General features: G+C 35.8%; 1 protein-coding gene across 1 annotated transcript in view; it reads right to left on the bottom strand.

Moving 5' to 3' along the window:
• Nucleotides 1–22176, bottom strand: part of Zn72D (Zinc-finger protein 72D) — a 220494-nt gene that overhangs the window by 33710 nt on the left and 164608 nt on the right. Inside the window, exons 15-17 of the mRNA XM_090371344.1 lie at nucleotides 17964–18156; nucleotides 11101–11392; nucleotides 9921–10006 (exon numbers count right to left, since the gene is read on the bottom strand). Of these exons, the coding sequence (XP_090227470.1) occupies nucleotides 9921–10006; nucleotides 11101–11392; nucleotides 17964–18156 (571 nt within the window). The remainder of the gene's footprint in view (nucleotides 1–9920; nucleotides 10007–11100; nucleotides 11393–17963; nucleotides 18157–22176) is intronic.

Raw genomic sequence — 22176 nt, 5'->3', positions numbered from 1 at the left:
CAGTGGTCCAGTACATGTCTGCCTGGGAAGCGTTCTCCATAAATTCGTTGAGCAGCTCGTCCATTGCACTCTGCTAATCCATACACTAGGTGCATGTCTGCCAGCTCACAGTTCGTATATCGATGCATGCTCTTTGTGCAGTGACTACAACTTGAATGAGTAAACCAGAAATATTCCCTCTCGCGAACTGATGAACAGCGCCGTGTACCGACTTATGGTGACGTTTTCGGTTATGGGTTCCTATGCGAATCACATTCCTTTAGATGTTACCTACGTCCCCTAAACGTTTGTACCAATATTTTTGAGACACCCTGTATATTCTATTGAATACATAACATATTTTCAATTCCTTCTTCAGAAAATTAAAATTCTGCCGAACATCAATTCGACTTATTATGAACTAGGTGCAATTTAATAGAAAATTACACAAAACTATTTTATAAACTATCACAGAAACCGAAGATGAAAATTTCTAAATTAAGAAATGCATTTTGAAATGAAAAAGATGGATGCTGCTCAGCAGTATCTTGCTATGATGTAGATGATGCAGCTGCATAGCTCAACTTATGGAGTCCGAAAAGAGAAAATTAACTTATGCTAATACATCACTGTCACAATTTAAAAAATAATAAATCCCCTCCCAAGGCTGAATTTATCAAGATACAGTGGAAGTTTCTCCAGGGGCACACAATCAAAGGCAACACCCCTTGCCAACCAATACAGTTAGTATAACTAACAAAGTTTTTAAGCTTTTAATTGAATCTAATTTCTGTAATTATCAAAGTAATTACAATGCAAATTTTGTTGCATTCTGTAATCCACTTGGATCAAGAATCACAGACAACTTGACCACAACTTGAATATGGTGTGAAAACAATCGTGCCCCAAAGCTTCTTGAAATCTCCATTACTTATTCATGTGTAAGAACATCAACTATGTATGAAATGTGGATTAAGCAAAATTGAAATGTTAATAATCTAATTTACATGTTAACCAGTGAAAGAAATGCAATGTACAATTAAATACTAAGCAAATTATGTTAATTAAATTATACAATTTCAGTAAACTCCTGTCACAACACACCTGTTTATAGCAGCTTATGATTTAAATCCTCCTTTCTCCTGGCTCCATGGTCTATCCTAATGAGGTCCCATGCAATTTTAATGCGTATTGTGCTTTTTGCTTATATTGTGGGTTTTTTTTTTTAAGTGCAAAGGAATAAACACAGATATATAACCTCTCCTTTTGATTTTTAGGAAGAGATAACAAATTCTATCCAGGAATCATTTACATACAGGTTGCATTTCATATTTAACTCAAAACTTTGAAGACAGCTCTTTGCAATTCAGTATAAGCAACTTTTCATTGCACTCACACTCTTGTCTGTTATCCTCCTACCAGCAGATAAAACATCTGCTACATTGTTATTTGGTTTTTAGGAGCATTAGCAACTAAGGCTATATTGCTCCAGGAATATGTGATGGTCATTCCGTGACCTTTCCGCATCCTCCGTATTTGGTGGTCACGGGCTCGAACCCCGGTCTAACCAAGAAGTGTGTGCTACGCACTGCTGCTCCTGCCCATGGAGGCACCCACCATTCTAGTTGTGCATACATATAAATATACACTGGCAGGAGGATAACTGCCGAGTATTCTTTGTTCTGACATGGTCTACTTTCCTCAATGGTGCAGTAATTGTGTATGGGGGGAAAAGAAACTTGACTATTTCACTGAGACAAGAGCATTGTTTCAATACTGCATTTATCAAGTTTGTAATACTCAATACATACAGTATTTAGTTTAATTTCATAAAAAAAATTTTAATGGTATGTTAGTGAGAGATGCCAAAAAAACCAAGAATAGTATATGTGCAGGTTTCAAATTGCATAACGACTGCTTCATAAACAGTGCAAAAACTGATTAGAATTAAATATGAAGAACAGCCCCAAAAAGGAATATAAAGCCTTCCCACTCATACTCTTTTCAGCTAGTTTGCTAGAAGTACTATTAGGAGTTTACTGTATATCTTGTATAACCTAATGTTTTCCGTCTCAATCTGAAAACAATGTCTTGCTATAATACTTAATAATTAAACACATGTATATATATTTATCATATAAATGTAAACAAACATTAACTTCTTATAGATTTTAAAATTGGATTAAAGGTGCTTTTCACTCTCACAACTGGGATTTCTCTTGATGTGATTAAAATTTCAATCATGCATACATGTCCATTTATTCCAGGTGCTCAGTGTGCTTTCGATCCTACCCACATGAACTAACATGTACTTACTGTGGAATTAACATTAACAAGCCGTATCCCATTCACATTTTACTTTTTTTTTTTTTGCTTACCCTTAATCAGGTGAAATACAATAATTATTTCTCAATAACTGTATTCTTTCATAAAAATAATTCTGTGAAATAAGATGTATGAAACAAGATTCCTCTCCCTTAGACATATATTAGTTAAGAACAGATAGCCTCTAGGAATACTGAAGCCAAATCTCACTAAACAAGCTTTATTTCAGTATTTGTAACACTGAATTTCTAACTGCACAGGACTACAGGCCAACTTTAAAACTGTCTACTGCTTGTTAATCACCCAATTCAAGATTGGCAGATCTTAAAATTCTGTCTTAATAATGTATAGTTTTACCTCAGTAGTTTTAGAAGTGATTAATCCTCATGCAGTAAAACTGATAAAGTAGTAAATAAGTATTTTTGTACTAGTTAATTTTTGCATGCTTAGCAGTTGTATTTATAGCATTTTTCCCCAAATCAGAATAGAAGTTTTAATATTTTGAAAATGTTAAATTTAAATATTTAAATTTTGGAATGTACTGATGGGTGATGGCCCTGGATAATCACTCATCAGGCATTCTTATAGATTCTCATAAGGAAGTGCATTAAGTTTCTTAAGGCTTAAGTTTTACAAATTACAGTGTCTGGAGACTAGGCACCTGTGAGGTGATCTGATAGAGGTGTATAAAGCCTTGAATGGTTTGAGCATGCTCAATGCAGATGGGATTCTTCCTCTTGCTCAGAATAGTTGCCTGAGAGTGCATAAATTCAAATTGAGGAAAGTCAGTTGCAGGATAGATGTACGAAAGTTTGCCTTTAGCCAGCGGGTGATTGACTGCTGGAGCAAACTTCCATTTGACATTGTAGAAGTTGATAGCTTAAACAGATTCAAGTCAAGGCAGAACTAGACAAACAATTTGGAGCGAGTGGATGGGTGAAATGAGGTGTGTGTTTGTGGGTTTTATATAAGCTTGCTTTCTTGCATTTCTATATAAGCTTGCTTTCTTGCATCACATGTCTTTGCTAATACTAAATCTTGAAGACAGGCAAGATTACACTTCTTGATTTAGCTGTTAGAATGCGCATTTCATACAGTAGAGCTCACAATATATTTTGAAAGATCACCCAAAATGTCGTGAATCTGTCCCCACCGTGGTATCATTATATGATACCACACAATTTGACTCCAGACCAGAAACAGCAAAGAGTAGACTTGTGCAAAGAAATGCCTGATTGTTTTGAAATACAGGGTCAAACATTCTTAAATTGAAGTGACGCACGATGAAACTTGGATTTCTCATTTTGATCCAGACACAAAACAACAGTTGAGTGAGTGGAAGCATTCTGATTCACCAATAACCAAAGAAATCTCAAGCCTCTTTTTCAGCTGACAAACAAATGGTTCTTGTGTTATTTTACATAAGACATCCTTGTTACACATTCTGTGCTCTGTGGAACAACTATGAATAAGGAAGCATACTCTGATGTTCTTGGAGACAATGTTTCCATGCCATTCGTGAGGAATGTCAACTTTCCAGCGCCATACAGCTAATATTGTGCAGCCAGTGTTCACTGCTATAGGTGCCAAGGTTTTGCTCCACCCCTTTTATTCACCTGTCTTAGCCTAGTATGATTTCTTTCTGTTTCCATTCCTAAAGAAATGCTCTAAAAGGAAAGCATTTAACTTCCAACAACGATGCACACAGAACTGCAATGGAAGCACTTTGTAGTCTTCATTTAATGCGTAGGGTGGGTATGACTGTGGTGAAAGTGTGTAAAGTTCAAGGGAGAGCAGTTTGTGAAGGAAAAATTCATACCATGACAATTAAGATCTTGCACCAATCTGCGAATTAAATGATCACTCCCTCATACAATCATTGTATGAGCTCCAATTATTTATTCTGTTAAATAAAATACCACAATTTATCGTTCCGTATACTGTATTCTTTGTAGCATAAAAATATTTAGAGAAGAACTTTAGCTAATGTTTACAGTCATTGTAATCTATAGAAAGCAAAAGAAAAAAAAAAAAAAAACCTCGATTCCACAGATCACATCACATCACCTCATAGCTGCCTAAGTCTTCAGATGCTGCAGTTTGCAGATCTTACATATTCTTGGTAAGAAGTCCCCTTCACCAATATTGTAGCACTTCTCTGTACTTGCTAAAACAACTCGACATACCCTCCTAAAATGAGGCCTCCAGACCTGTACACAGTACTTAAGGTGTGGCCTGACCATGACCTTATACAAAGGGATAATTACCTCCTATTCCCTACTAGCAAAATTCCCAATGACCTGCTCTGGCAGCCTATCTTGCACTGCTCTAAAACCTTAATATCTGACTGCACAATTACTCCCAGGTCTTTTTCATTCTCTACCACCCTAAGTGCTGTACCCCACAGTTGGTCCATTTCTATCCATACTTTCTCAAGTATATGATACCAAGTTTATTTTTTGTATCCAGTTCCTTTATAAACACATCATAGTATCCAATCAAATTGGTCAGACATGACTTTCCCCTTGACTTATTTATTACTGCAGTCTTGTCTAGATGATCCTATAATACTTCTTTAACCAGTGACTCTATTTTCCCTCGAGTAATTTTTCTCACCCTCTGATCCCTCCTTTGTGAATTGGTGATACATTTGCACATCTCCAGTGCACGGGAACTTTCCCCAAGTCCAAGGATGCTTTCATAATTGTGGCTAAGGGTTTTACTTCCTTTGCCACCTCCTTTAATATAACTGAATAGATACCATCCACCCAAGGAGCCTTTCTTATGTTCAACTTGAACAATTTCTCCACTTTGCTGTTATTACAAAATCATTAAGTTCCCTGTTACAGTTTGATGAGCTTCTGGCCTTCACTTCTCTACAGAATTCCTCATGTGTAAATATAGATACAAAATACTCATTCAATTTGTCCGCTATCTGAGCAGGATCATCAACAGTCAAATCATCGATATCAAGCGATTCATCCCCTTCTTTCTAAGATAAATGTAAGTTAACAAGTCCTTGCTGTTTTTCTTAGCATTCGTCGCCAAAGGTTTCTCATAATCTGCTTTAGCTTGCCTAACCTCCTTTGTGACTTGATTACAGACTAGCTTATATCTGCCACAGACTTCTATGTCATCTGATAATTTATATGCAATCCATGCAATTTTCTTCTCTGCCACGGGTCTCATTACCTCTTCTGACATCCATTTAGGCCCGAACCCTGAACTGTATGTATGTAGTTGGTATGAAAAGCCCAGTAGGTTCCAAAAGTAATTTCTTGAATGCTTCCCATTTAGAATTTGCTTTTGGTATCATCACCCCGTATAGAATTTAAAAACTGTCTGAGAACACTGTTCTCAGGCAGTTTTTAAATTCTTTAGCGTTTACGTAAACGCTCCAATTCTTGAGCGTTTACAAAAGCAAAAATCCTTCCCTTTACCCATGATGTCAGTTACATCTTTTAAGTGAATCCCACATTAGTACACTGTGATCACTGCCACCAAGTGGTTCTTTCATCTGCAGATTCCTAATGCATGAATAATAACTGCTGATAATCAAGATCAAGAGTATTACTCCCCGCGGTTGCCTGTGGACAAAACAATCATCCACAAAGGTCTTGCTAACGTGCAAGTGACCAACCCAGAAGTTCCGGTAAATATATCTAGGTCAAAATCCCCCATTATAAGACAATGATTTACTTGCCCACTCTGTACAGTTCTTTGTTGTACTGAGAATCATTAGGCCTATAACACACCAAACTGACTCAACATTGCACTATCTAACCATATCAACTGGATGCACTGCTTTAGATTTTGTTTTTCTTAACTAACAGGATAACCCCTGCTCCCTTCCCATCCTTTCTGTATACACAATGTACCCCCCATATTCCAATTCTGAACTGCTTGTATGTGTGACACCATGTCTCTGATATCCCAACAATATCTGTCTTTGATGTCTTGATCAGCACTTCAAATTGATCAGATTTATTTACTATACTCCTAGCATTGGTGTACATGCAAATATACATGAACCAGTTGTTATTCTTGGTTACCATAACCCAGCCCATGTATTTACTTGTTCCATGATGACTCGCAGCAGTTTTTTGAAATCACAAACAACTTTCTTTCCAGGCTGCTGCTCATTCCAATAGATGCAGTCCAAGAATCACAGCTACTGCTAATCTATTAGTCTCTGAATCCCCCAAGCTAGCAATTTTCCAACCCACCTATCACTGATGCAATAGCATCAGCAAATATGCTTGCACCCTTTCTATTTAAGTGTATTCCATTCCTGCAGAAGCATTCTCTCCTATTAACATGCACAGACCACACTGAGAAGATTTCAACCTCATAAGCCTTGCACAATCTCTTGAGGTCCGAATTGACTGACAAGGCTCTTATTGTATACCCCCTCTTGTTATGTATGGGCATAACTGCAGACATACTTTCAAATTTAACCTTAACTCGCGACTTTCTTTCCCAACATTGATCTGTACTTGTTAAGTAAATCCGCAGAACTCTTACTCATATCATTAGTGCCAACTTGTACGACAATATCACCTTTTGTGCCCTTAAAAGATGATATCTGCTCTACAACATCAACTTTTGCTCCCTGGCAGGCATACACTGGTCCTATTAAACATATCCATTTTTCACAATATTTCCTGTTTAGAAAACTAGCTCCTGCGGGACCAGTGCAATCTGCCTTGAAGATTGCTGCTGTGTTGCCTGATGTACAAGAGTGACCTCTGGCTTTGAGTTGGGAAGCTGAGGGCTTGACCCCCCTCCCTTAATTCCTGTGAGGGCATCTGCCCTACTCTTCAAGCTCTGAAAATGCCCATCAGAATGCTGAGGTGGCACCTAATTTCTTCACAATTTCTGCACCCAGCACATACAGACATCCTCCTTGGCTAGATCATGGCATGTTCCATAAAGTTCACAAACATTACAAGTTGCACATTTTTTAAGACTGATGCATTGGAGAATCGCTCCCTTTGGTTCTCTCTTCATCCACAGCACTACAGCTACTTGTACCCATTGCACAAAAGTTGGCAATTAAAGTTGCATTTAAAAAAAAAAAAGTATTCAAATGTAAAGAACCTGATATAATAGCCAAAGAAGACAATGCAACTAAAATTTTTGAATTCCACCACAACTGACTAGTCTCATAGTTCAGACACCATCCTTCAATTATCTTCTTTATAAGATTTATAATAATAATAAAAAAAAAATTAATAATAAAATATGTGACTTTATATTTATAACTGTTGTGTATCTATTTGAAGAGTACTAACTGACTATCGAAGGACTTATTTTATGATGATTTATATTATTTTTGGTCAAAAGAAAGCTTCTGTCTGTTACTAACTCTGTCTATTATCAGTCACTTTAAAATACAACACTCTCGATTTACCGGGACAGTTCAAGACTCCAAAAAACACAGAAATCAAAATTCTGGTACTAAATAGAATAGGTATAAACTGATTTTTTTCAGATGTTTGTTGCATGTCCAAATACACACTACTTGCATATTGAACATGCAAGTAGTGTGTGGCAGGTTTTTTCGTTTTTTGTCTATCGCCATACTTTTTGCGTAGGTTGCTGAACATTTTTCGATACAGTAAGTTCCCGACTTACGTTAAGTTATTTATATCTTTTTTTATATGACTGAAGATTGCAGTGAAGGTGAAACACCTTTCACCATAATAATATAAAAACCCAGATAATTCCAGCTATGCAAGAAGATCGAACTTACTACCCATTTTCAATTAGATGCACTAACAGAGAAGCCCAATAAACCGGAAATCGCAAATTGTTTTTATGGCAGTGACCTCCAGAAATGTGCTTTCATAAAATGCAAGCTCACGTGGGGTGATTAATAGTGAGTTTTCGCCTTAACCCTGTGAGGTTCTTTTCATAAAATTTAATTTTGACTGTTATCATGGTGCCGACTAAGAGAATAAGTGACAGCAGTACTAGAAAATCTATCAACAAAAGGAAAGCAATCGAGGTGGATCAGAAAATTAAAATAATAAGGATGTATGAAAATCAAGCATCAACAAGTATCACGCAGAATTCAGATTTTTCAGTGGCAACAGTGAACACAATAAAGGAGAAAGACAGAATACGAGAAGCAATTGGCACCAAAGAAGTCAACTTTATAACCAAAGCTACGAAATACAAATCAGTTTTTACAGTACAATAACATGCGTTTTTGTTTCATTTTGTTTTCTTATGTGCCACTCCAGCTGCTCCAACACCATCCCCAGATAAAATTTTTAATTGAACTAATTAAAAATATATAACTATTTTCCTTCATTCTTCTGAGGATATTATGTGATTTTTGCAATTTTGGCATATCAGGGATATCGTAGCAATATTTTATTAGTCATTCCCAAGTTACGTAAAACCTGACTTACGTAAGAAGTCCTGGAATGTATCTCTTACATATGTCGGGGACTTGCTGTATTTTTGGATTAACTGGGAAATCGATTTTTTTTACCATTTATCCCGGAAAATCGAGAGTGTACTGTATAAGTGAAAGCAAGGTACTGGAAAACTGATTATAGTGAACTCAGTAATCAATTTTTCAAAACATTTATAGCAAAATGCAGAAGTAATCAGTGGTATTAATGTGTTGATTTATTTCATTACAGAAATAAATCACATTTATACCACTGACGACTTCAACATTTTAGTAAACAAATTTCAAGCTCCTGTACGCATCCTTTTATAAATCTTTCCTTCTAAGGAATGTTTGTTAGAACCAATTTCTACAAGTCCTGTATTGTTATAACATGTCAGGCACATATCTCTTTCAGTCAGATTAACACATCTGCATTTCTATGCTTAATCTTTGCCAGAATTTTTCCAACAGGAAAAGGACTAAAGTGTGTGTGTGTGTGTGTGTGTGTGTGTGTGTGTGTGTGTGTGTGTGTGTGTGTGTGTGTGTGTGTGTGTGTGTGTGTATTAACAAGTACCAAATGTTTTTCAATTTCATGTCTTTCACATTTTGCCTAGCAATTAATTTTAGCCAACCCCATAAAAATATTTCTTGTCCACGCTAAATCAATAAAATTCAGAATAATGACATCTAGAAAACAGTTCTAAGTTATAAGGATTCCAAGCACTAACAACAACACCACAGAATAAATGGATTCAAAAACAGTAAGAGAGTAATCCAATGTAAAAATCAAACCTGCATTATATGTTCCTAATTTTTTTTTATTAAAAAACAGAATGATAAAGTAACAGTGTAAATAATTTTTAAAGTCATTTTAAAAATCAAATTTCATAAAATTATAAACTTTCCAGCCTCATGTGCGGCAAATTAAATTTTTGCAACACGTAAAACTGCAATTAAACAAGTAATTATACCCCGTTAGCAAAATACCATCCACACGATATACAAGCACACAATAAACTATTAAAAGAGTGAATAAATAAATAAATCAATAAGTAAGTAAATGTATAGCCCACACTTCTACAGTCAACCAGAGAGCTGATACTCACAAAACTATTATCTGCAAGTAAAGCAACTGGCTGACATGGTAGGGCAAAGGGCTAGAACAAAGTAGCACATAGACATAAGGCTGAAAAGTAAGAAAAGTGCAAACCTGGAACCACTTGGCGTGTCGCAAGGCGGCCAAGGCCTCCAGGCATTTCTGCCTGTCCAGAACATCCGGCGGGTCTTTAACAGTCTCTAGAAACCAGACAGCAGAAGACGGTCATTATCAATGGGGGAAATTAACACAGGAATGGGTGTTTGACCTGAAGGGGGTACGCCAGTGTGCTCAATAAAATACTAATATATATATAAACATTAAAAATTGGGGAGGGAGAAGGGGAAAATATTAAAGTAAAAGGCAAAATAAAGATTACTCTAAAAAATAAATAAATTTCTAATCTGATTAAAATAAATTTACTTAATATTCCATATATACACAAGCAAGTTTACCTAGTTAAAAAAATCTCATACTAATTTCTAAAAATCAAACTTAAAATGTAAAAATTAAATTAGCAATAACTATAAACTAATTTTAAAAATATGCTTATTGTACATTAAATAATGTAAAAATTAATTTATTTAGTAAGGTTTAAGATATATATTAAGATCATCTCAAAGAAAAAACAAGAGAATAATAAAAATAAACCTAAAAGCGCACACTGACAACCCCCAAAATGATCAAAAATCCATCCAGGTCAACCCCATTCAGGTCAGTACTCTCCCCTCTTGGAGATGGTACCTAGAAGTCTGTTCAATTAGACTAAAAATATACAAAAAATTATAAAAACAGTATAGTTACTGCAGTTTCCATGCTACTGCATCATTAATTTTTAAATTTTAATATATAGTATTTACTTTAAATTAACACAAAAAGAGCACTTGTTTTAATATTTAAAGAGCTTTTAAATAGAATGCTCTTTTTGCGATTGGGAGGGGAAAGCATTTAGCAAATGTGCTAACGATGCTTTATACTTTATGAAGAGGGGAAAGTGATATTTATGAGAGAGAAAACTGCAGGGGCCCCACAGCTTATGCCATGTGAGGGATACAGAGCATTGCTAAAACTGAATACCCCCATTATATTTAAGAAGTTAAATTATTAATATACAATAAAATAAGTTAAGTTTAAGTAAATAAAGATATAGTAATAAAACAATAATATAGCAAAAAGCAATAAAGGTGCTGAATGTATCCCCCTGGTTAGCCCAAAAAGGCCCCTGGCTTGCTCCCTCCACATCAAGTTCAATAAACCCCAACAAAAAAATTCTTGGCCTCTAATGGGCCCCTACCAGCAGAAGCAGTTGGAGCTGTTGAAGTAGGAGTAGTAGTGGTAGTGGTGGTGGTGGTAGTGGTGGCGGCGGCGGCAGCAGCAGGAGTGGCAGCAGCGGCAGTAGTGGTTGTTGTTGTTGGGGTGCTAGAAGTAGGAGTGGCTGCAGTTCCATCTGGGACATTAGGTTCTCTCATGACAGGGGATGTAAGGGTAACAGTAACTGTTATCTTTGGTTCTGCAAGAGAATTCACTGTGATAGCAGCTTCCTCCACACAACGATGAACTTCATATTTATCCTCTGTAGCAACAGCCTATAGGAGATGGCAGGCAGGCACAGGAAGGGGAAGAATAAGAATAAACACACAGAGTTTAACAAAATGTTTTTATAAAAATTAAATGCATAAAAAATAGATTCAAATTCTTCAGAATGTGCGTCAACTTGAACTCAGGTTTGATACTTGAGCTTAAAAATGGAATGCTGATATAAGCAATTAGTTTCATGCCTATTAAAAATAGGCCTGCAAGCTAATTTAATTAATGCAGACTAAAATCAAAACATGAGCCACATTTTTGCCTTGGTATTTCTCAGCAAAAATCGATTTTGCAAAAAAAAAAAAAAAAAAAAAAAACACGGAGAACTGGTATTATTCTATTTTGTTTATACAAATTCTAAATTAAATCATGTTATTTTTATTGAAAAAACTAACGCTTAAAGAACTGGACAGTTTGGGGAAAATAGATTTATGATTAATGTTGGCAGTAGTTTCAAAGAACAGTGTGACAGAAAACTTGCATATTCACTCAAACTCAAGCTTACAGCCCACTATTCATTAAAAGTTAAATCAACACACTTCAATCAATCACACAAAGTGCAAAAACATTTGTATAGGAAGACATTTCAATTTACTGATGAAGAGCAGTGGCATACCCTTAAAGGCATGACAGCCCATTTTGGATCATGACTCAAAAGTTAAGAACCCACTGCTTTACACAATCTGGACAAAAGGATAGTATTCACCATTGGTAGACATAATCTTTAGCTGTGTGGTGCTACCTTTTCCCCTTTGTTTAAGTGTTCTGCTTGTCTAAAATTCTGTTCACTAAAAGAAGTTTCAAAGAAAACAAGCAAAAAGATTGCACTATGAATGAACAAGACACTGGCTGTATGGTGGTTGGGGAACACTGTCTGATACTGTTCAGTAATTGCTTCCTTTGTCTGCAAATTGGTGAATTTCCATTTATTTTGAATGGCCAAGACTTGCTATATATTTTTCAAATTTCTCAAGGGTTAATATATGACACAATTTATTGCCAGATAATGCACATTACATCATAGCTCTTTATGAAAATCCTCCTTTTAAAAAAACAGAATGATTAATGTTGCTCTAGTTCAGTGGTTTTCAAACTTTTTTTAATAACGGCACCCCTAAGTAATTTATTTTACGGCACCCCTACTCAATTTTCTGCCTGTTAGATCCGATTTTCTCTCTGTGTACATCCGCGCGCGCGCGCGTGTGTGTGTGTGTGTGTGTGTGTGTGTGTTGGTTAGTTATATATTTATTACAATAATTTAATTATAAAAATTACATTTCATAATACAAATTATATATATACAGTATATAATAATTTTATTCTTTATATAGCTGTACTAAGTAAACATCAATTATAGATCATCACAACATTAAAAAGATACTGTACACCTTTTTATAATGAAATAAACATATAAATTAAAAAATAATAAATTTAAGTAAGTTAAAGCCAAATTACGTGCACCCCTGGAATGTTGCAGCACCCTAAGGTGCTGCGGCATCCCGGTTGAAAACCACTGCTCTAGTTCTTTCTATTGGAAGTCTAATTCCTGATAAAAAGGAAAAAATAACATGCAAACAAGTTTTGAGCTCTTGGAAGCTTTAACCACAGCATGCCCTAGTCCAGAGTTTCTCAAACTATGTTCCGTGAAAAATCGTAATTAATAATTTTTTTAAAAAATAATAAATAAATATTGCATATTTGTAGAGTACTTTTGTATCGTTATAACATTTAACACAATATTTTTTGATAATTATTAGTATTTCGAAATATTTTTATTAAAATATGTGACCATGGATTTGCAGTTAAAAAAAAGGAATTTAAAACGAGAAGCAAGTACTTCTAGTATTTCAAATGCGGTCGATGAAAATGAACACAATATTGTCATACTTCAAAGCGAGGAGAACAATTGCAGCCTTTTGTTCCCCAAAAATCCAAAGTGAAAAAACAGGAACCAACTAATAAAAGACCAAAATGAAAGTATAATGACAGTTATTTGAATTTCGGCTTTACATGCGTTGGAAATATGCAGTGTGTCATAGGTGATAAAATATTAGCAAACAGGTCTTTGGCTCCCACCAAACTTGTGTTTCATAAGTGTTCCATGTTGAGAGATGAAGTGTTCCGTGACTAAAAAAAAAGTTTGAGAAACGCTGCCTTCGTCACTGATCATTTGGACTAAAGACTAAAATCACGTGAACACTCAAAGCAATTAATGACATCAATGTTAACCCTAACAGATTGTCATTAAAGTTATTTCTGTGGTGACATTAAAATTCCTTTTAACTTGAAATAATAACATACACGTAAGTTATAAATCCACGAGACACGCATCTCGAAAGCTACTGTTAGTAGCTATGTTATTATACTTTGGTTTCGATTCCCTTAGTAGCCCTTAATAAAGCCTGCACTATGTACAAAATACATATCGGTTTTTACAGTACAATAATGTGTTTTTCCTTCCTTTTATGTTTTCTTATGTGTCACTCCAGCTACTTCACTGCTGTCCCAGATAGTATTTAATTGGTATGGTATATAACAATCCAACACCCCCCCCCCCTTCAGGGGATATTATGTTGTTTTCGTAATTTTGGCATATCAGGGATATAGTAGCAATATTTTATTAGTCATTCCCGAGATATGTAAGAAGTCCTGGAATGTATCTTTTACGTATGTCAGGGACAGACTGTATAAACAGTGAGAGGGATGTCACAATTTAAACCTATCACCCAGGTCATCCATTATGACCTGAGGCAAGTTTCCATGAAATTAGGAGGAGGATATCTTCAGAAGGGAATAATTAATATTCACCTCCCTAAAGCTTCCCCAATGAATGTAAAAACTGAATATCACCTTTCATTTTGTATCAAGAAACATGCCATTACTCTGAAATTTCATTTCATGAGGAATTTCAGATTGTGCCAATTAAAATACCAATCTGTGGAAAGCTGTTTGCTCCTGAATAATAGTAATGGTCCAAGTCTCATTAATTTTACCCCAGGGGCTCAGATCTGGTGAGTATGGGCTTGGCACATCCAGGGTCCTGTGCTGGATATCACCATTCTTCTCTTTCTTGGTGATTCCCTTCTACTTCTGATGTCGTCATCCTCTCTCTCTCAAGGTAATGAGAGAGTAAAATATATATATATATATAAATATATTTTTTTTTTTTTTTTTTTGGCTGGTGCAGCAACAAGAGCCTCAGGCTTCCTTGCACTGTATGGCTAATAATAATAATGCAATTAAATAGCCCATGCCATTTCAGTGCCTTTGCTATGCACAGTAACTAAATCCAACATTCCTTCAAAATCATGATGAATAACATTGATCCTTCGCAGTGCCACTCTGTGGATAAATTTTGACTCCTGCAAAATCCAGCAACCCAGTTCTTATTGGTACTACATGACTGACTAAAAATCATGTAATGTCTCTTCCATATCCTTGTGGATAAACTTTGCAGACAATCCTTTCAAAAAAAAAAAAAAAAAAACTAATTTACTACTGCACGATATTCTTTTGTGAAAATGAAAGATTAGAAGACATTTTTTTAAACCTAAAAAAAAAAAAAAAAAAAAACACCACGTTAATTTTCAAATCATTAAGTCAGGGGTGGCCAACCTATGGCACTTTGGAAGATTACAAGTGGTGCATTTAATCATAAAATTTATCAAGTACCCAAAGCCCATATTGCCGATTCTTTGGTTCTATTTCCTTTCATTTCAGGTCCTTCCGCACATGGCTTAAGACACTCACCACCTTCTTTCCACTTAAACGCACATAAACATGTCAATTCCCTCAATTTAGCAAAAGAAATAAATTAAATAGTCTTCAAAAAAATGCATTTCTGAATTTTGACCGTAAGTGATCTATGGCTATGAAAATATATCGAGCACCTAGTCATCCATTCTTTTGTACGGCCATTGCCTCCGGCGCCAACTCTATGCACAAGTGGGAAAATAAATGCAATACGTGACTTTTTCAGGGGACTGAGAATATACAAGATCCTTTGTCGGAAGTCTTTCAAGTTAAAAGGAAACAATGAAATGATAAATTTGAGGTATTTTCATCTACGAGAAATTTCCATCAATTGCATTTTGCCAACTGAAGAAATAGTAGGGGGAGCTTCCCCCCCCCCCCCCAAACGAGACTCTCCGGCAGCTGTAGCACCATCAGCGGGTTCCACAACAGTGGTCGCCCTCTCATCCAAGAGATCATCTCTCACTATTGTAGATTGGTGCTCCAATAAACATGTGTCTTTTGAACTGGCGTACATTATTTAATTTAGTTGCATGTTTGAGTTTATTCTTTTTCCTCCCCTATGCAAAGCAGATCCTACCCCTATCCCTATTTCCCAACCCCAACCAAGAACGTAAGAAGGCAGAAAAGGTGCTTGAGTTGTATGGCACATCTGCACTCGTATATGAAAAAATTGGCGCATGGTATAAAAGGTTGGCCACCACTGCATTAAGTTATGAACTCTTCAAACATCCCCCTTGTATATCTTGCAACCTGTCAGGCCTCTTTCCAGTTTCACCAGGAATTTTACCTTCAGAAGGCAGGGGCACAGACAACTGTCTGTCTGTCATTCTTGAGGTATTTAGGGTTGAATTTAAGATGTAGGTGCTAAACACCAAATGTCACTTACCCAAAGGCCATAGTACGTGGCAGATATATTTATGATCTTTTTGGAGCAGCAGTTAATCCTGAAGCATTTCTACTCCTACAATGGCAACCACCTTTATATCCCCCCCCCTTCCTGAACTGGAAGAAAATAACATGTATGATCCTTATAGAAGGTGTGGCTATTAAATAATCGGGCTGTCGAAATAAAATATAATGAAATAGGAGATAAGTTATCTCCTTCAAAATAATTGCCTTGGGTTTGCACACTGTTCCCTACTTTCCTTCTACGCACAGAAACATTTCTGGCAGTAGTCTTCTGTAAGCCCTTTTAACACCCTGGTCACTATCTGAATGTCTTCAAAGAACTGAAAATGGGTTTCAAGTAAGTCGACTTTTCATTTTGGGGAAGAGTCACAATGGGTCAGGTCTGGCAAGTAAGGTGCATGCATGTTCACACACAGTGATTTGTTTCTTGGCAAGAAACTGGCAAACAGTGCATTTTGTGTGTTGGAGCACTGACTTGACAGAGCATCCGACTATCCTTCCACAATTCAGGTCTCCATATTTCTTCATGCAGCCTTGTCAGTACTTCAATGTAGCATGTTTGATTGACAATCTGATTTGGAGGAAGGACTAGCGATAATAATTCCGTTAATATTTTTAAAAAAATAAAAAAAAAAAACAAGCATGGATTTTATTTTTGATTTTTGTATACTTGCATTTTTTTTTGGTCTGGGGGACTGTTTTGTCTTTCACAGACTGTCTTTTAGTTTCTGGGTCGTACTGGAACAGTGCCAACTTGCACAGTACACACAGTCTAGATTTTCTTATAGAAGGTGTGTACTGTTACTCTTATAGACTGTGTACTGTTACTCTGTAGCAGTACACAGTCTGGATTTTCTTCAGTTTTTTCTAACCTCTTCGTAAACCTGCTGTCTTCTCATTCTTTGATATTCATTCAAAAATTTTGGCACACGTTTCTCATGCCTAAATTTTCAGTTAACATTTGTCTGTTTCTTTGTCCACATTGAGTTCTGCTGCAACCAATGTAATGCTTAAAAGATGATCACTTCTAATGAATATTCTTACCCAGTCATTCAGTCTTCCACATCCTCTCTTCCTTCTAAAAATATTTTAAGCCATTCAAACACGTGAAAACTCTTGACATAGCATCTTCCTATTAACTTGATATAACTCAAGTTTCAGTTGGCATTTTCTTCAGTTTTGTTAAGGTTGATTCTTTTGTCTGTCATTTATCTCGGAAAACTCCAAAAGCACAAGGTAACAAAAACCTGTCTCACTGCAAAGCAAATGAGCATGCTGGAACATAAATTTGCAGACAACTAAGCAAAAGCTCAAGGCCAACTGCACAGCCTTTGTTTCACAGGTGGCACTTGGTGTGTAGGGGGTTGTACGTGCAGTCTCATTATTTAATAGCCACAACTCATATTATTAATTACAAAGCAGAAGTGTCACTCGTTCTCTTCTGCCTCAAAGTTAACTGTTTTTCCTCTGGCCACATTTCTGACACTCATGTCTAGAAATATACAGTGCATGTGGCAGCACCAGATCAGAACCATAGTAACCATGTTTTTTGGAACAATAGTTCACAATCAAAAAAGGTATTCTAACACAGTTGCCAACAAAATTTTGCATCGTATCAGAGCATTTAACACTTACTAATTACTAAATTAAATGTATGAAGCAGGGCAATACAATGCTATTTGCTCCACAAATTTACCTCACATGACACCCTTCATGCATCACTTGTATTTTTAAAATATCTATAATTTATAATGCCTTTTTAATGCATTGAAATTTGCTGAAATGCATGCTTAAGTATGTTACACACAACTAATAAAAATTTGTAACAAAGCAAAAAAAAAAAGTTACAAGAGTTTTTTTTTTTTTTTTTATTTTTAATTCTATCATTTACAAAGATAAACTTACAGCTAGTTGTTTTGGAAGGTTATCAGCAACTCTTTCTAGCAGTGTACGAGTTGGCTTCTCTGAACACATCACGACTAACTGTACTGATAAATCACCAGTGAGAAGAAGTCCCTTTGCCAATACTCCAACACGCATTACTCCTTTCAAAACTCTGTGAGGCTGACTGCTACCTTGACCATCTTCTATATCATTCCTTTAATCAAATATAGTCAAATAAATAGTAATACAGATACAACATACCATACATCACACCATGAATCTCTCATCGGGAGAGATATTTTATTTTATTTTTCTTTGAAGTTTAAAAAACTTAAGCTTATTCAAAAAAGATAACTATATAAACTTACAATCTACTTTAGAAGATTACCACCATTTCTAGAGGTGTATGGATTAGTCATAACTAGTTATAATGATAAATCTCCAGTGACAAGTCCTTTTTGCCAAAACTATTTAACTGACTGCCAATCTGATCATCTTCCATATATGCACAAAAACAATCTGACATATAAACCATGATATCAAAGCCAGAAAAACAAACTGCAAAACTGTCAACTTTCAAAGTCAAATATAAACAGAACTGTTCTTGGCTCCACAATCTTCAATTACATGTGCATTTTGAGCAAAGGTGGGCTTTTTCTTAACACTCATGAATAACAATACTGAATTTTGCAATATTACCTGCTTTAATGGAATGGAAATTTAAAAAATAATAATAATAATAATAATAAAAATGAATAAATAAAAATTGATCTACATTAGCATTAAAATTCCACTGTTTTTTTTTGGTCACACCAACTTAAACTCTGAGCTTAACACTTTTTTTTGAAAAAAAAATTTAGCTTGTGCTAACAGAAATAATGTAATGGCTATTTCTTTTCTATAAATTATAAATGCAGTATATTTTGTGATTTATCATTTAACCATATGGTTGCAAGGAAACTCTAGACATGGAGATTCCTTGCATATATATATTAGAGAATACAATTTTAGAAAATAGGTTAAGTAACCAGTTTTTGAATAACAATGTCTATTTTATATGAAATGCAAAAAAAATTGTTTGATTATTCTTTTATTTATTCATTCATTAATTATATATTTTTTCTATGCTAGCACACAAACTTGCTGTGCATAAACTCACTGCTCATCATATATAAAATACTATTATTATTCAGAAACTGGTTACTTAATCTACTATTTTCTAAAATTATTTTAGTTTATTTTACTACACCTGCTCGAATATAGCTGCTTAGTGCTGGCAAGAGTGCAGGTCCAATACATTCTACATATTTGCCATACTTTCCTAACCATTCCATGTGTCAGCCACACCTTTGTTCCCATGGTCAAATTGCACAGAAAGGCTTCCTAGCCCCCCCCCCCCATCCCCATAGTTGTTTACGTTGTAGCTGGTGCACTGGTGTCTTATACTGAAACCATAACTTTTCACCCTCCTAAATTCATAAATTAATAATTCCTATTTTACAACAGATCAGTAAATTCTATATATACATGAACAAATTACAGATGTGATTCCTTTCTCAGGGAGGTACCTCTCAATCTGAAGGCCAGAACCACCGTTGGAGACAATTTATTTCAGCAATTCACTGGCTAAAAGAAAATTTCATACAATACAGTATAAAGCTTCTTCCTGTATAATTCAAATTTATGGCCAAAATTCTGGAATCAGTTATAAAATTTCCATATTTTATGGTCTCTTCTCAGAGAGAAGAAATTGAATACACTTCAGCCAGATCTCCTGTAAGGTGTCTAGTTACCAAGCTCGTGTATTCAAAGTTTTTCCTCCCATGGAACCCATTTTGCTGACCTCACTAGGTGCTTTGCCCCTTTCACACTTTCAAGAAACTCGATTAATCTATTTATAGGTGCATTTTCCATACTTGCACACTATTTCAAGTTTGATGTTACAACTACAATTATAATGGGATTTGATCGCTATTTCTACAAGTAAATAGTTCAATAAATTGTTGAGGGGCCCCCTTCTGCTGCCATCTGTGCTATTTGGAAAACTTAATGTCCACCCATATTCAAATTGCCAAATTCCTTTGTTCGTCTACTATTAAATCAACCCCAGCAAGTATTTAAGTTATTTGGGGGTTGCTATTTCCAAGTGTAAGACCTTCCATTTTGTATTAAACAGCTTCACTTCTCTGACCAAATCTGAAGAATATTTAAGTCATGCTGAGAAGCACTGAACACTAACTGCTCTCACTTGAGATAATGCCCTATATCCCTTCAATGCCTCCTATAATTAAAGGAGCCTTACCTTTTGGTAAAAAGCTTTTCTAATAAACAGTCTTTACGATGAAACTGAAGCGTGAAATTAGCAATTTATATATTGCCAATTTCATACTCCCCTGATTCACTCTCAGTTTTGCCACACTGCAAAGGGCCTTTTGTCTGTAAACATCAATGCCAAGTATCTGTTCAATCTGTCTACATCAACTGGGTTTCCTACCACTTTGCTGCATCCACCACAGAACAGTTCGAATTGATTTGTTCTTCTTTGTTTTCCCATATGCAATAAAAAAAAATTTAAAAAAAAACTGCTTTCCCCAGCCTTTTCTCTCTTAGCCAGCTATTTCTTCTTTGATAAACTAACCCTTTATATGGTACTATCTCAGATCAACTCTATGTAGGCTAGAATGCTTTTCACTGTTCCGTAACTTTCTCCTGCCATCCTTTTCGGCTCTTTTAAATTAGCCAGCTCATTATTCATTCATCTTGGCATACTTCTCGGGTTACATTTCCATAATGGTCACATCCCCCACACACACACAATATTTATTTAAAGTATTCCATGATTGTATTATATTGGATCGACACTGATGGATTCCGTCAGTGTCGATCCACTGGTGATATTCTGGCTTATGTTACCCATTTATGGACTAATTCAATAGAAAAGTTCGTTGAAACACAAGTAGCTGCTCTTGACATCTCAAAGGCTTTCGATCGTGTTTGGCATAAAGGTCTTCTAAACAAGCTTCCATCTTATGGTTTGCCAACTGTTTTTTTTTTTTTTTTTTTTGTAATTGATTATCCAGTTTTCTCTGTGATCGCTCTCTGAGGGTAATGGTAGATAGATCTCTGTCTTCTAACTTCTCCACTAATGCCAGTGTCCCCAAGATTCAGTTGTTTCCCCCACTCCTTTCCTCTTGTATATTAATGACCTTCCATTGACTGGAAATCCTATCCATAGTTTTGCCGATGATAGCACATTGCATTCAACTTTCCATTTTGAGAAACCTTGTCCAGCTCAATCAGCTTGAAGTTGTCGAAAATCTGCTGCCAATTCCTTAAATGCCGATCTTCAGGTAATTCTCCAGTGGGGCAAAGACAACTTAAGTTGATTTCAATCCTTCTAAAACTCAGTCATGTCTTATATCTAACAAAAAGGATTCGTCTGCTCCTATGCTTACCTTTGGTGACATTCCAATTTCTAGGCAAGTTGATATCTCTTTTGGGGATTACCCTGACTTCTAATCTCTCTTGGCACAAGCACATTACAAATATTGCTTCCTCTGCATCTAAAAATCTTTGTTTCTCTTTTGCTCTCGGCATTACTTTTCTTCCAAACAGCTGTTCACTCTGCACAAATCTTAAATCTGCCCTTCCATGGAATATTGTTCCCACATCTGGGGTAGTGCCCCCAAAACCTCTCTCAGGCTTCTAGATTCCATTCAGAAGAGGTCAGTTAGGTTAATTAATGATGTGTCCCTAACAGAGTCTCTGCATTCACTGGTTCTGTTGTATGCCTTTTCTACAGATACTTCCATGGGCACTATTCTTCTGAATTGGCTTTATTATTCCCAGCACACAATCGAATTCTGCAATGACCTCTGAAAAGGTTTACCAAATAGGATTCTCTCAACTGCTGTTTTCTGGAACAACCTTCTTTCGTACGTAAGTCCCAAAAATTACAGTCTACAGAAGTCCAAGTCTAATGTCAACAAATATCTTCTTTCGTCTTCTCAACCTCCAACCCAAGCATGGTACCAAGTACTATAGGTTGTAGTGTTTGGGGTTTTCATAAAAAAAAAAATTTATCCTACGTGTGCTATTTTTCCAGCTGATAGAGGCATTACTGAAATTACAACTCCACCTTTGCCTTTAACAACTATGCACATTCGCCTCATCATCAAACTTAAAACTACGTGATCGCTTCTAATGGATCCTGTGCTATCGGCCCTATGATATC

Source organism: Mastigoproctus giganteus, chromosome 1 (genome assembly GCF_048544385.1).
Source record: "Mastigoproctus giganteus isolate SK-2022 chromosome 1, ASM4854438v1, whole genome shotgun sequence".
NCBI classification, from domain to species: Eukaryota; Metazoa; Arthropoda; class Arachnida; order Uropygi; family Thelyphonidae; genus Mastigoproctus; species Mastigoproctus giganteus.
This window is presented reverse-complemented; position numbering and strand designations above follow the sequence as displayed.